This window comes from Salvelinus namaycush, chromosome 8 (genome assembly GCF_016432855.1).
Source record: "Salvelinus namaycush isolate Seneca chromosome 8, SaNama_1.0, whole genome shotgun sequence".
NCBI classification, from domain to species: Eukaryota; Metazoa; Chordata; class Actinopteri; order Salmoniformes; family Salmonidae; genus Salvelinus; species Salvelinus namaycush.
In genome coordinates, this window is record NC_052314.1 from 39,660,944 (window position 1) to 39,673,075 (window position 12,132).

The 12,132-nt window shown below is 42.6% G+C and overlaps 1 protein-coding gene across 1 annotated transcript; it reads left to right on the forward strand.

The window, feature by feature from the left end:
• Positions 1-5,147: 5,147 nt before the first annotated feature.
• Positions 5,148-11,879, forward strand: LOC120051907. The gene is made up of 3 exons (XM_038998792.1): positions 5,148-5,609; positions 6,664-6,763; positions 10,735-11,879. The coding sequence occupies exons 1-3, from the start codon at positions 5,253-5,255 to the stop codon at positions 11,571-11,573; spliced, it is 1,296 nt and encodes a 431-aa protein (XP_038854720.1). The 5' UTR covers positions 5,148-5,252; the 3' UTR covers positions 11,574-11,879.
• Positions 11,880-12,132: the final 253 nt, after the last annotated feature.

Below are 12,132 nucleotides of genomic sequence, written 5' to 3' on the forward strand. Positions count from 1 at the left end.
GATGCCACCCTCTAAAGAGGCTTCACGCTTTTGCCTGACAACTCATCGTGAAGGAAGGCCTTCACGGGTACCTGCGATCTCTATGTGGTGTGGGAGGGCTGAGTATGAGAGAATGGATGTACGAATGTTTATGTTTATATGTTTATCCTTTATTCCACTGGCCAATAAATAAGCCTGTATCATAATCCATATTTAATCAACTTGCAGTTAGTGATATGCATAATTTCATCATTACCCCCTGATCCATTATTCTTAACTATTTGCATGAATTGGAGTTATGTGATTGAAATATTTTGTGTTATTATTTGGTTCCCTCTCTCTCCTCCCTCTATCCCTGAACAAAGGTGATGAACTGCACCTGTAACAGAGGAGAAATGTATACATTTGGGTGCTATGGGGTGGGACTTCAAGTCTCCTGGGTTCCAGGCCTGGGGGAACATGAGTATGGCCACCCATACAATGTTTTTGTTAGTTTCAGCCTGAGGGCCATGTATTTGTAATAAATATCCCTCAACTTTCGCATCAGAGAATGTGGTCCTGCGATTCCTTTTATACATATGGTCCAGGCAACGGCCTGTCTGTGACACTCATCCTGAAAATCCCACTGCTCTATCGATCGCTCCATACGTCGAGTCTGAAAATGCCATCCTGGAAGTCGTTTGTGCTGACGTCAAAATGTGGGCATTTTACAAAACAAATTCATCAGCGATTTGGATCGTCTCAAACCAATCAGAGTATCAAAGCCAATGACGTGATTCTATACATAGACCATAGTAATTACTACCCAGGGTGTAATTGCTTAATATGACCACTAGGGAGCACACCTCTCATGCCCTCTCTTGGTCCTCATGGTGGTATCAGGAAGCAGTGCATGTTTTCTCCACTGCACACAAGCCCAGTCAGTGTGATGACTGAGCTCTCTATACATTGAAGAAACCATATTATAAATCCATAGCCCATAGTACAACAATCATCTTACCAATTTCAGGTAAATGACAGCTTTTCAGTATCTATACTACAGGTCTTCTGAAAGGTGTGAACTGATTTGATTGCCCTCTAAACATGGTTGACCGTTGAGACTGAGTCTGATGCTGTGCTCTCTTACCTTTGTGGGGCCACGCTCTCTTACTTCTGTGGGGCCACAGCCCTCCAGGTAGGGTGGTCCCTCCACTGACAGATATACTGCTAATGCTTATTTGCAAGAGAGCACTCGGACCTGGAAAAGAACAGAGAGGCGATTGAGAGGAATTATTCTGTACGTATTCACCTTATTGACTGTGTGCTATTATATACTGAACAAAAATATAAACGCAACATGCAACAATTGTAAAGATTTTACTGAGTTACAGTTCATATAAGGAAATCTGTCATTAGGCCTTCATTAGGCCCTAATCTATGGATTTCACATGACTGGGAACATAGATATATATCTGTTGGTCACAGATACCTTAATAAAGGTAGGTGTGTGGATCAGAAAACCAGTCAGTATCTGGTGAGACCACCATTTGCCTAATGCAGTGTGACACATCTCCTTTACATAGAGTTGATCAGGCTGTTGATTGTAGCCTGTGGAATGTTGTCCCACTCCTGTTCAATGGCTGTGCGAAATTGCTGGATATTTGCGGGAACTGGAACATGCTGTCGTACACGGCGGTCCAGAGCATCCCAAACATGCTCAATAGGTGATATGTCTGGTAAGTATGTAGGCCCAGGAAGAATTGGGAGATTTTCAGCTTCCAGGAATTGTGTACAGATCCTTGCGACATGGGGCCGTGCATTTTTATGCTGAAAAATGAGGTGATGGCGGTGGATGGATGGCATGACAATGGGCCTCAGGATCTCGTAGCTGTATCTCTGTGCAATCAAATTGCCATCGATAAAATGCAATTGTGTTCGTTATCCGTAGCTTATGCCTGCAAATACTATAACCCCACCGCCACCATGGGGCACTCTGTTCACAAAGTTGACATCAGCAAACTGCTCGCCCACACGACGCCATACATGTTGTCTGCGGTTGTGAGGCCGGTTGGACGTACTGCCAAATTCTCTAAAACGAAGTTGGAGGCGGTTTATGGTCGAGAAATGAACATTACATTTTCAGGCTACAGCTCTGGTGGACATTCCTGCAGTCAGCATGCCAATTGCACGCTCCCTCAAAACATGAGACATCTGTGGAATTGTGTTGTGTGACAAAACGGCACATTTTAGAGTGGCCTTTTATTGTCCCCAGCACAACGTGCACCTGTGTAATGATCATGCTGTTTAATCAGCTTCTCGATATGCCACACCTGTCAGGTGAATGGATTATCTTGGGAAAAAAGAAATGCTCACTAACAGCAATGTAAACAAATGTGTGCTCAAAATTTGAGAGAAACAAGCTTTTTGTGGGTATGGAACATTTCTGGTGCCCTTTATTATAACTCATGAAACATGGGACCAACAACACTTTACAAGTTGCGTTTATATTTTGGTTCAGTGTAGTTAAATACAGGGTGGCGCTGTTGCTGGTGTGCTCATAAGTAATCTTGTGTGAAATGATATAGTCAACTCTTGACTGGCCATGATTTTAACTGCAGCAAAGAGGTATAGCCTATGTAAGTATAATAGATTAACATAACTGCAATATTAAATACAAAAGTTCAGCAAGGAAAAGCCTAGAAATAATATGCTTTACCCACTAAGCACAGCCCGACTCCGACATCTCTTGGATGTCTTTTTTTGGTCCTGTCCGGAAGTCTTTTTTTGCAGGTTGGCATTTATTGTCATGAATCTTGCCCTGGAGGCAGCACTGCAGAGTTGCCACTAGCTGGCACAGCCACAAAGTCATAAAATCTGATTTTAAACCTAACCCTAATCTTAACCACACTGCTAACCCTAATGCCTAACCCTAACCTTAAATTATGACCAAAAACCAAATGTATGTATTCATACATTTTTACGATTCAGCTGGCCCATCTAGCAGAAATCACTCAGTTCTGCCTCCGAAGCTAGATTCATGACAATAAATGCCAACCTGCAAAAAAAGACGTCCGTTGCGGCCAAAACCGGCATTGATTTGAACAACTTCCACGTACGTTCATTTTTGGTCGGGTCCGGACCAAATCTGAACCAATCATAGACGTCTATGTTTGGTTCAGATTTGGTCCCGTCCAGGCCGGCGTATATTTGGCCCAAACATAGATATCTATGTTTCACAAGTTTGGACAGCACAGTAGAACACAGTAGAGTACAGCACATTACAGTACAGTGAATAAAAGTAAAGTATAGTACCGTACAGTAAAATACAGCACAATATAGTAGAGCACAACATAGTACAGTAGAGTAAAGTAAAGTAAAGTATAGTTCAGTACAGTAGAGTGTAGTACAGTATAATGTACTGTATTTTACCCTCCTTTACTTTAATGTACTCTACTGAATGTTTATTTTTTTTACCCCTTTGCCTCCCCAAATTCGTGGTGTCCAATTGGTAGGTACAGTCTTGTCTCATCGCTGCAACTCCCGTACGGACTCGGGAGAGGCGAAGGCCAAGAGCTGTGCGTCCTCCAAATAACAACCCAACCAAGCCGCACTGCTTCTTGACACAATGCCCACTTAACCCGGAAGCCAGTCGCACCAATGTGTCGGAGGAAACACCGCACACCTGGCGACCATGTCAGCGTGCACTGTGCACGGCACTTCCCACAGGAGTCGCTAGTACGCGATGGGACAAGGACATCCCTGCCGGCCAAACCCTCCCCAAACCCGGACGGCTCTAGGCCAATTGTGCGCCATTTAACTACTACGGTAGCTAAACAACAACATATCAGTCAAAACAACATAAAAACATTTCTGTAACCGCTACTGAGAAAGTTACTGTAGTTGAAGTGGTCTGTTGGTTTATCCTGTATGTATGTCAGAGTATGAATATCATCGCTGCCGTTTTTTGACTTTTGAAAAAGCTAACATAAGTCCATGTGACATATGGGTGCAATAAGAAATACTCAATGTTTGCAATCTTCAGTTGGCTCAACTTTGTAATATTATATGGGTGAAAAAAATATTATTGTGATATAATGCTTACTTCATAGAGAATATATGTGCCATAGAATCAATGACCAGAACATTTGTATTTTCATTTTGCTTACTGGGTAGTCATAGAATACTGATGTCTATATTATCGCAAAACATATTCTATAATAAGCAGAATCCTTGGCCTCAGTAAAGTGAATAATTTTTATGCAGCGGAATTAAAAGAATATTCTGAATATTCTTAACTCCATTAATGCAAAAAACCTGAATAATTCAAGAGCAGTTATGACTGAGGGAGTAAAGATAACTGGCAGATACTGTAAATGAGAAAAATATAATTCGTTTCACTTTCCCCTCAGCTCTATGGTGACACCATACTCTGCAAGTAGAGCTCTGCTCGAGCCCCCTGAGGCGCATGCCGTGTGTAATTAACATCTACATTATGCCTCGTTTCTCTGTCATGTCTAAACTCACCTTGGTGTGAAAACAGTTTAACTGCCCTTCTCAGCTCACCTGTGCCAAAAGTAATGTATTACACTGTGTTTAATTTACACATCATTTTAGTGTTTACATGGTGTGTCACATAAACTGGATAAAGGGGTGTAGTTATTCCTTCATTATGAAAATTATGTAATATTCCATATTTGTTTTGGAAAGTTTGGACACACAAATCACTCATATTTTTGTTGTTGTTGAAATTAGTACAAAATCAATTTGATATAGGGAAGACTAAAATAAACTAAATTGGGAAATACCTTCATTTATCCAACTAGTAGTGTTTACTGTCAAGTGCGTGTGCTCTGTGGACAGGAGGGGTTAACCTGGATGAAATGTCAAATTGATGACGTTGAAGATGTATGGAGATTCGCAAAATTGGGAAGCCCAATAAAATGTGGTGTGGTCTGCTGTCTGAAGGTAGGTAGGGCAAGTAGGCGACAGGCTGTGGTGTGAGCAAACATATCCGACCACAGTAGTTGTCTCACCAGCCAAGAGCCCAACCGTGTCAGTGCGACTCGCCTCTGTTCTCGGAAAACAACTCTGTCAAACGTCAGGGAACAGCGGAGAGTTTAACGTTTCAAAAGTCTGGCTGTTTCAAAAGTCTCGTCTCCCTGCTCAGAGGAATTTAGGCTATGTGTGTCGTCACATCCAAACTAAACGGTGCGCTTCGACAACGCTAACAACTTGTAAAGTGGGAAATACAGCACTGCAACACACTGCAACAGCGTGGAAGACATTTCTCATAGATGTCCACTCAATTGGAAAGAGGCCTACAGCTAGAGAAGACCAGACGTAATGCGCTGAAACTCGAATTGGGTGAGGAGATTGATGTTGAGAGTCTTGACGGATGCCTGCCCGAGGGGCGGCACGGCGACGCGGAGAAAGGAGCGAAGGTGGCCGAGGAGCAGACAGCGACGCAGCGCAAAATGACCCGCAGCCCCAAATGCGCCCGCTGTCGGAACCACGGCGTCGTGTCTTGTCTCAAAGGCCACAAGCGCTTCTGTCGCTGGCGTGACTGCCAGTGCACAAACTGTATGCTGGTGGTGGAGCGGCAGCGGGTGATGGCTGCGCAAGTCGCCCTGCGGAGACAACAGGCGACAGAGGTGAGCCATGCGGCAGGGACATCCGTATTTTACTGGTGGGATAGAATTGAAGAAAGATCATTATTATATAATCTAGGCCAAAATGCTGTACCCCTGTGAGCAGGACCAGCGAACTGAAGGACTATGAAATAACACATATGGATAAGCAAATTAATATGCATTGCTCTTTTCCTTTAGTGATAATGAAAACAAAAAACGATATTGTTCACTTTTACATAACATAGGCTGTTTTTGCTTTACATTTCTGGATAGTTAATGTTATTAACATTTTATTTAAATTCAGTTATTTCACTCATAAAACTAATTTATTTACACAGCATTTCGTCATATGAATTATAGGCTTTACACTAGGGAAACTAACATCTCATTATTCTGTAACAAACTAGCCTATAATATATCATATGGCTATGGCTATGACCGTACGCCTACCATGTACAGTACCTGCCTGTATTTACTGCTCTAGTGTTTTTAAGATATATTGCCTTAAGTCAGTTCGCCATGGGGTTAATGCATACAGTGCTTTCAGAAAGCATTCAAACCCATTGACTTATTCCATATTTTGTTGTGTTACAAAGTGGGACTAAAATGGATTTAACAGTCCTTTTGTTCAACGATCTACACAAAATACTCTAATGTCAAAGTGGATTGAATCTTTTTCTCTCTCACCTATCTACCAACAATACCCCACAATGACAAAGTAAAATACTGTTTTTAGATTTAAAAAAAATATATATATCGCAAATGAAAGAAATATTCAATTTACATAATTTTTCACAGCCCTGGGTCCATACTTTGTAGGAGCGTCTTTGGCGGCGATTACAGCTTTGAGTCGTCTTGGGTATGTCTGTATCAGCTTTGCAGATCTGGATTTGTGGATTTTCTCCCATTGTTCCTTGTAGATTTTCCTCAAGATCTGTTAAGTTAGATGGGGAGTGGCGGTGACCAGCAATTTTCAAGTCTTTCCACAGATTTTCAATGGCCCAGCCAAAGCCCTGACTTGAATATTATGTAAATATATTTTAATGTATGTTACTTCTACCCCGTTCCTTTGCAGGGTAAGAAAGGGATCAGGGGAGCAGCCGCACCATTCCGTCGCACCGCTTATCAGCGCTACACCAGAGCACCTAGCATCTTAGCAAAGAGTATCCTAGAGGGTAAGTATCAGTGATAGACCAGATCACCTACTGAAGCGTCCTAGCTAACAGTAGTCTATCCTATACAGTGCCTTCAGAAAGTATTCACACCCCTTGAATTACAAAGTGGGTCTAAAATGGATTTAATAGTATTTTTTTTTTTCAACAAAATACTCAAAATACTATTTTTTCTACACAAAATACTCTAACGTCAAAGTGGAACAAAATGTATAAACATTTGTAAAAAAAAAAATAAAAAAAAAAAACACATATCTTGATTAGGTAAGTATTCAACCTCAAATCAAATGTTATTTGTCACAATGCGCCGATAACAATAGGTATAGACCTTACTGTGAAATGCTTACTTACAATCCCTTAACCAACAAAGCAGTTCAAGAAATAGAGTTAAGAACATTTTTACTAAATAAACTAAAGTTAAAAAAATCGAATCAAAAAGTAACACAAGAAAATTACATAACAATAACGAGGCTATATACAGCTGGTACCAGTACCAAGTAAATGTGCGGGGATACAGGTTAGTCGAGGTAATTTGTGAAGTGACTATGCATTGATAATAAAAAGCTAGTAGCAGTGGTGTAAAATCAAAGGTGGCAGGGGGGTCAATGTAAATAGTCCAGGTGGCCATTTGATTAATTGTTCAGCAGTCTTATGGCTTGGGGGTAGAAGCTATTAAGGAGCCTTTTGGTCCTAGACTTGGCGCTCCAGTACTACTTGCCGTACGGTAGCAGAGAGAACAGTCTATGACTTGGGTGACTGGAGTCTTTGACAATTTTTGGGGCCTTCCTCTGACACCGCCTAGTACATAGGTCCTGCATGTCAGGAAGCTTGGCCCCAGGGATGTACTGGGTCGTACGCACTACCCTATGTAGCACCTTAGGGTCAGATGCCGAGCAGTTGCCATACCAGGCGGTGATGCAACCGGTCAGAATGCTCTCGATGATGCAACTGTATAACCTTTTGAGGATCTGGGGACCAATGCCAAATATTTTCAGTCTTCTAAAGCAGGAAAAGGTGTTGTTGTGCCCTCTACTGTCTTGGTGTGTTTGGATCATGATAGTTCATTGGTGATGTGGACACCAAGGAACTTCAAACTCTCTTCAAACTGGGGGCGGCCCGTCAGGAAGTCCAGGATCCAGTTGCAGAGGGAGGTGTTTAGTCACAGGGTCCTTAGTTTAGTGATGAGTTTTGTGGGTACTATGGTGAACAGCATGCTCACATTGGTGTTCCTTTTGTCCAGGTGGGAAAGGGCAGTGTGGAGTGTGATTGAGATTGCGTCATCTGTGGATCTGTTGGGGTGGTATGCGAATTGGAGTGGGTCTAAGGTTTCCGGCATGATGGTGTTGATGTGAGCCATGACCAGCCTTTCAAAGCACTTCATGGCTACCGAAGTGAGTGCTATGGGGCGGTAATCATTTAGGAAGATTACCTCCACTTTCTTGGGCACAAGGACTATGGTGGTCTGTTTGAAACATGTAGGTATTACAGACTCGGTCAGGGAGAGGTTGAAAATATAATTGAAGACACTTGCTAGTTGGTCCGCGCATGCTTTGAGTGCATGTCCTGGTAATCCGTCTGGCCCGCATCTGCTATGGAGAGCGTGATCACACAGTTGTCCGGAACAGGTGGTGCTCTCATGCATGTTTCAGTGTTGCTTGCCTCGAAGCGAGCATAACAGGCATTCAGCTCATCTGGTAGGCTGATCTTAGTCCTGTATTGACGCTTTGCCTGATGGTTCGTCTGAGGGCATAGCGTAATTTCTTATAAGTGTCCGGATTAGTGTCCCGCTCCTTGGAAGCAGCAGCTCTAGCCTTTAGCTCGGTGGGGATGTTGCCTATAATCCATGACTTCTGGTTGGGATATGTACGTACAGTCACTGTGTTTGATGACGTCGTCTATGCACTTATTGATGAAGCCGGTGACTGAGGTGGTATACTCCTCAATGGCATTGGATGAATCCTGGAACATATTCCAGCCTGTGCTAGCAAAACAGTCCTGTAGCTTAGCATCCGCGTCATCATACCACTTCCGTATAGAGCGAGTCACTGGTACTTCCTGCTTTAGTTTTTGCTTGTAAGCAGGAATCAGGAGGATAGAATTATGGTCAGATTTGTGAAATGGAGGGCGAGGGAGAGCTTTGTATAAGTCTCTGTGTGTGGAGTAAATGTGGTCTAGAGTTTTTTTTCTCCGCTGGTTGCACGTGACATGCTGGTCGAAATGTGGTAAAATGGATTTTAGTTTGCCTGCATTAAAGTCCCCGGCCAGTTGGAGCGACGCTTTTGGATGAGCATTTTCATGTTTACTTATGGCCTTATACAGCTCTTTGAGTGCGTGCTTAGTGCCAGCATCGGTTTCTGGTGGTAAATAGATGGCTACGAATAATATAGGTAAGGACTCTCTTGGTAGATAGTGGGGTCTACAGCTTATCGTGAGGTATTCTACCTCAGGCGAGCAATACCTCGAGACTTCTTTAATATTAGACATCGCGCACCAGCAGTTATTGACAAATAGACACACACTCCGCCCCTCTGTCCTGCCGATGCACAGAGAAGCCAGCCAGCTTTATATTATCCGTGTCGTCGTTTAGCCACGTCTTGGTGAAACATAAGATACTACAGTTGTTTATGTACCGTTGGTAGGATAGTGTTAATCGTAGATCGTCCAGTTTGTTTTCCAATTGCACGTTGGCCAATAATACAGAGGGTAGTGGTGGTTTACCTACTCGTCGGCAAGTTCTTACAAGGCACCTGCCCTCATCCCCCTTTCTCTCTGTCTTTTCTTCATGCAGATGACAGGGATTTGGGCCTTGTCTCGTCAAAGCAGTATATCCTTCGCGTCAGACTTATGAGTTACAAACAATGCGACAAAACAAACAAAATAGCACAGTTGGGTCAATACATGTTAAAATCCCCTTTGGCATCAATTACAGCTGTGAGTCTTTCTGGGTAAGTCTGAGTGCTTTCCACACCGGGATTTTGTGTGAAATCCCTGAGTGGGTTGTATAAGTGGGATAAAAGCCTCCGTTCTGTACATTACCTTGGAAAAATGAACTCGACTCTGTCTCGTTCCAATGTATCGTCCATTATTTCCAAGGTAATGTACAGAACCCTTAGTTATATACAATACATCACTGAAGATTGAAATATAACACCATCTGACATAGAAACACCAGATTTTAAAAAATATATTATGAAATTATGAAAATACAGAGTGAGTCCATGCAACTTATTATGTGACTTGTTAAGCACATTTTTACTCCTGAACTTTATGCTTGCGATAGCTAAGGGGTTGAATACTTATTGGCTCAAGACATTTCAGCTTCAAAAAAAATATTAATTTGTAGACATTTCGAAAAACATAATTCCACTTTGACATTATGAGGTATTGTGTGTAGGCCAGTGACAAAAAAAAGTCAATTTAATCCATTTTAAATTCAGGCTGTAGCACAAGAAAATGTGAAAAAAGTTAAGGGGTGTAAATACTTTATGAAGGCACTGTAGATTAGAGGATGACGCTTCATTAGCATCTAGCTCATTACCCCATCTCCTGTCTCAGACCAGACAGTGGGCTACACCACACGGGAAAAGTCAGTAATTACACTGTCTGTTTTGTCTATAGGGACTAGATCTGTTTGTATTTTTATTTATGGTAATTATGCAAATGGAGGTTATGGAATTACAAGCTGTGTTTACCAGCGAGCGGTTGGGAGACAAAATTATGAGCTCATGTTACCTCTACTTTCCCCTGAGTAAGCACATGAACACACACTACAGCAATGTCATCACAGCTGTGTTTAGAGCATCTACTTTGGCTTTATGAATTTCAACTTCATTTACCTAAATAAAGTTGGTAAATTAATGTGTTCATTGTTTAACTTCCTATTTTGTAGATTTAAGATATTATAGTGAAACAGAATGTGTTCAAGGTAATCAATATACAGCTAAATGACATCAGTGTTGTACATTACCCAATAGGGTACAAACTCCCTATGGCGGAGGACGGGCCCTGGTCCAAGCGACGTCACTTCCCCTCTGTCAGTGCCAGGATGAGGAAGAGGAGGGCGTTTGCTGATAAGGAGCTGGAGAGTGTGATGCTGGAGAGAGAGTTGAGACAGAGAGAGCTGGAGGACATATCAGGTCTCACCCTGCTTCACCCCCCGGCCCTGGCAGTGATGCCCGCCTCCCCCCACCACTGCTGCCCACTCAAGGACCCTGGGGCATCCACCTACGTGCCTGTGTACAAATACAAACCGGGCCCTGTGCTGTATGAGTGTGACTTCCACTGCTACCAGGAAGAGCTCAAGGCCAGATCAGCAGAAAGTGGTTATAATTATGGTCAGTTCATGTCAAAGTGTAACTCTAACTCTGGGGTTCTGGAACACATGGAGCAAGCCAGGGAGAGGAAACTGGAGAGCTGGGAGTGCTCCGGGAAGAGGGAGAGCTGTCGAGAGCCGTTACTCGTGCCCTTACTACAACTCCAACAGCGGGGGAGTAGGTATTCTGAAGGCTCAGCTGATCTGGACAAGGATAAGGCCGTGCCAAAATGGGTCAAAGACGATCCAACCGTTCCAACGGCCATCATGCCAAAAATAGCCATCACACACGCTGACTCTCCCTCTGAACCAAAGCATATGTTTCAGGGGGAGGTAGAACCCTACAAACCCAGCAGGTTCCCAGAGCCCCACTTCCTCACACCCAAGGACTGGTCAGCAGGAGGGATTAGGCATCATGACAGGCCTCAGATCAACTCAATGAAACCCACAGTGGTGAGGCGGCCATTACCGTTCTCAGTGGAGTCATTGCTGAGGGCCTGAGGAACTCATGTCCATAAGTGCATTTTCTATAACAACACTGGTTACTGTAAAATGCATAACTAGTGAAATACTGTATTTAAGAAAATAAGTATACCCAAATCTATTTCAGTATTTAGTGTAAAAAAATGTGCTCAGCATTTTTCAAAGGATTGTAAGATAGTATTTTTAGAGCACAATATACATGTATACAGTGGGATCCAAAATAATTGACACCCTTGATAAAGATGAGCAATAATGACTGTTGTATGAAGTAAATAATAAAAATTTCTGAGCTATAATGTACAGTGCCTTCGGAAAGTGTTCATACCCCTGGACTTTTTCACATTTTGTTGTGTTACAGCCTGATTTCAAAATGGATTTAATTGTTGTTTTTTTTCTCACACAATACCCCATAATAACAAACAGATTTTTTGGTTTGACCAAATACAGAAATATCTCATTTACATAAGTATTCACACGCTATGACACTCCAAATTGAGCTCAGGTGCATCCAATTTCCTTTGATCATCCTTGAGATGTCACTACAACTTGATTGGAGTCCACCTGTGGCCAATTCAAT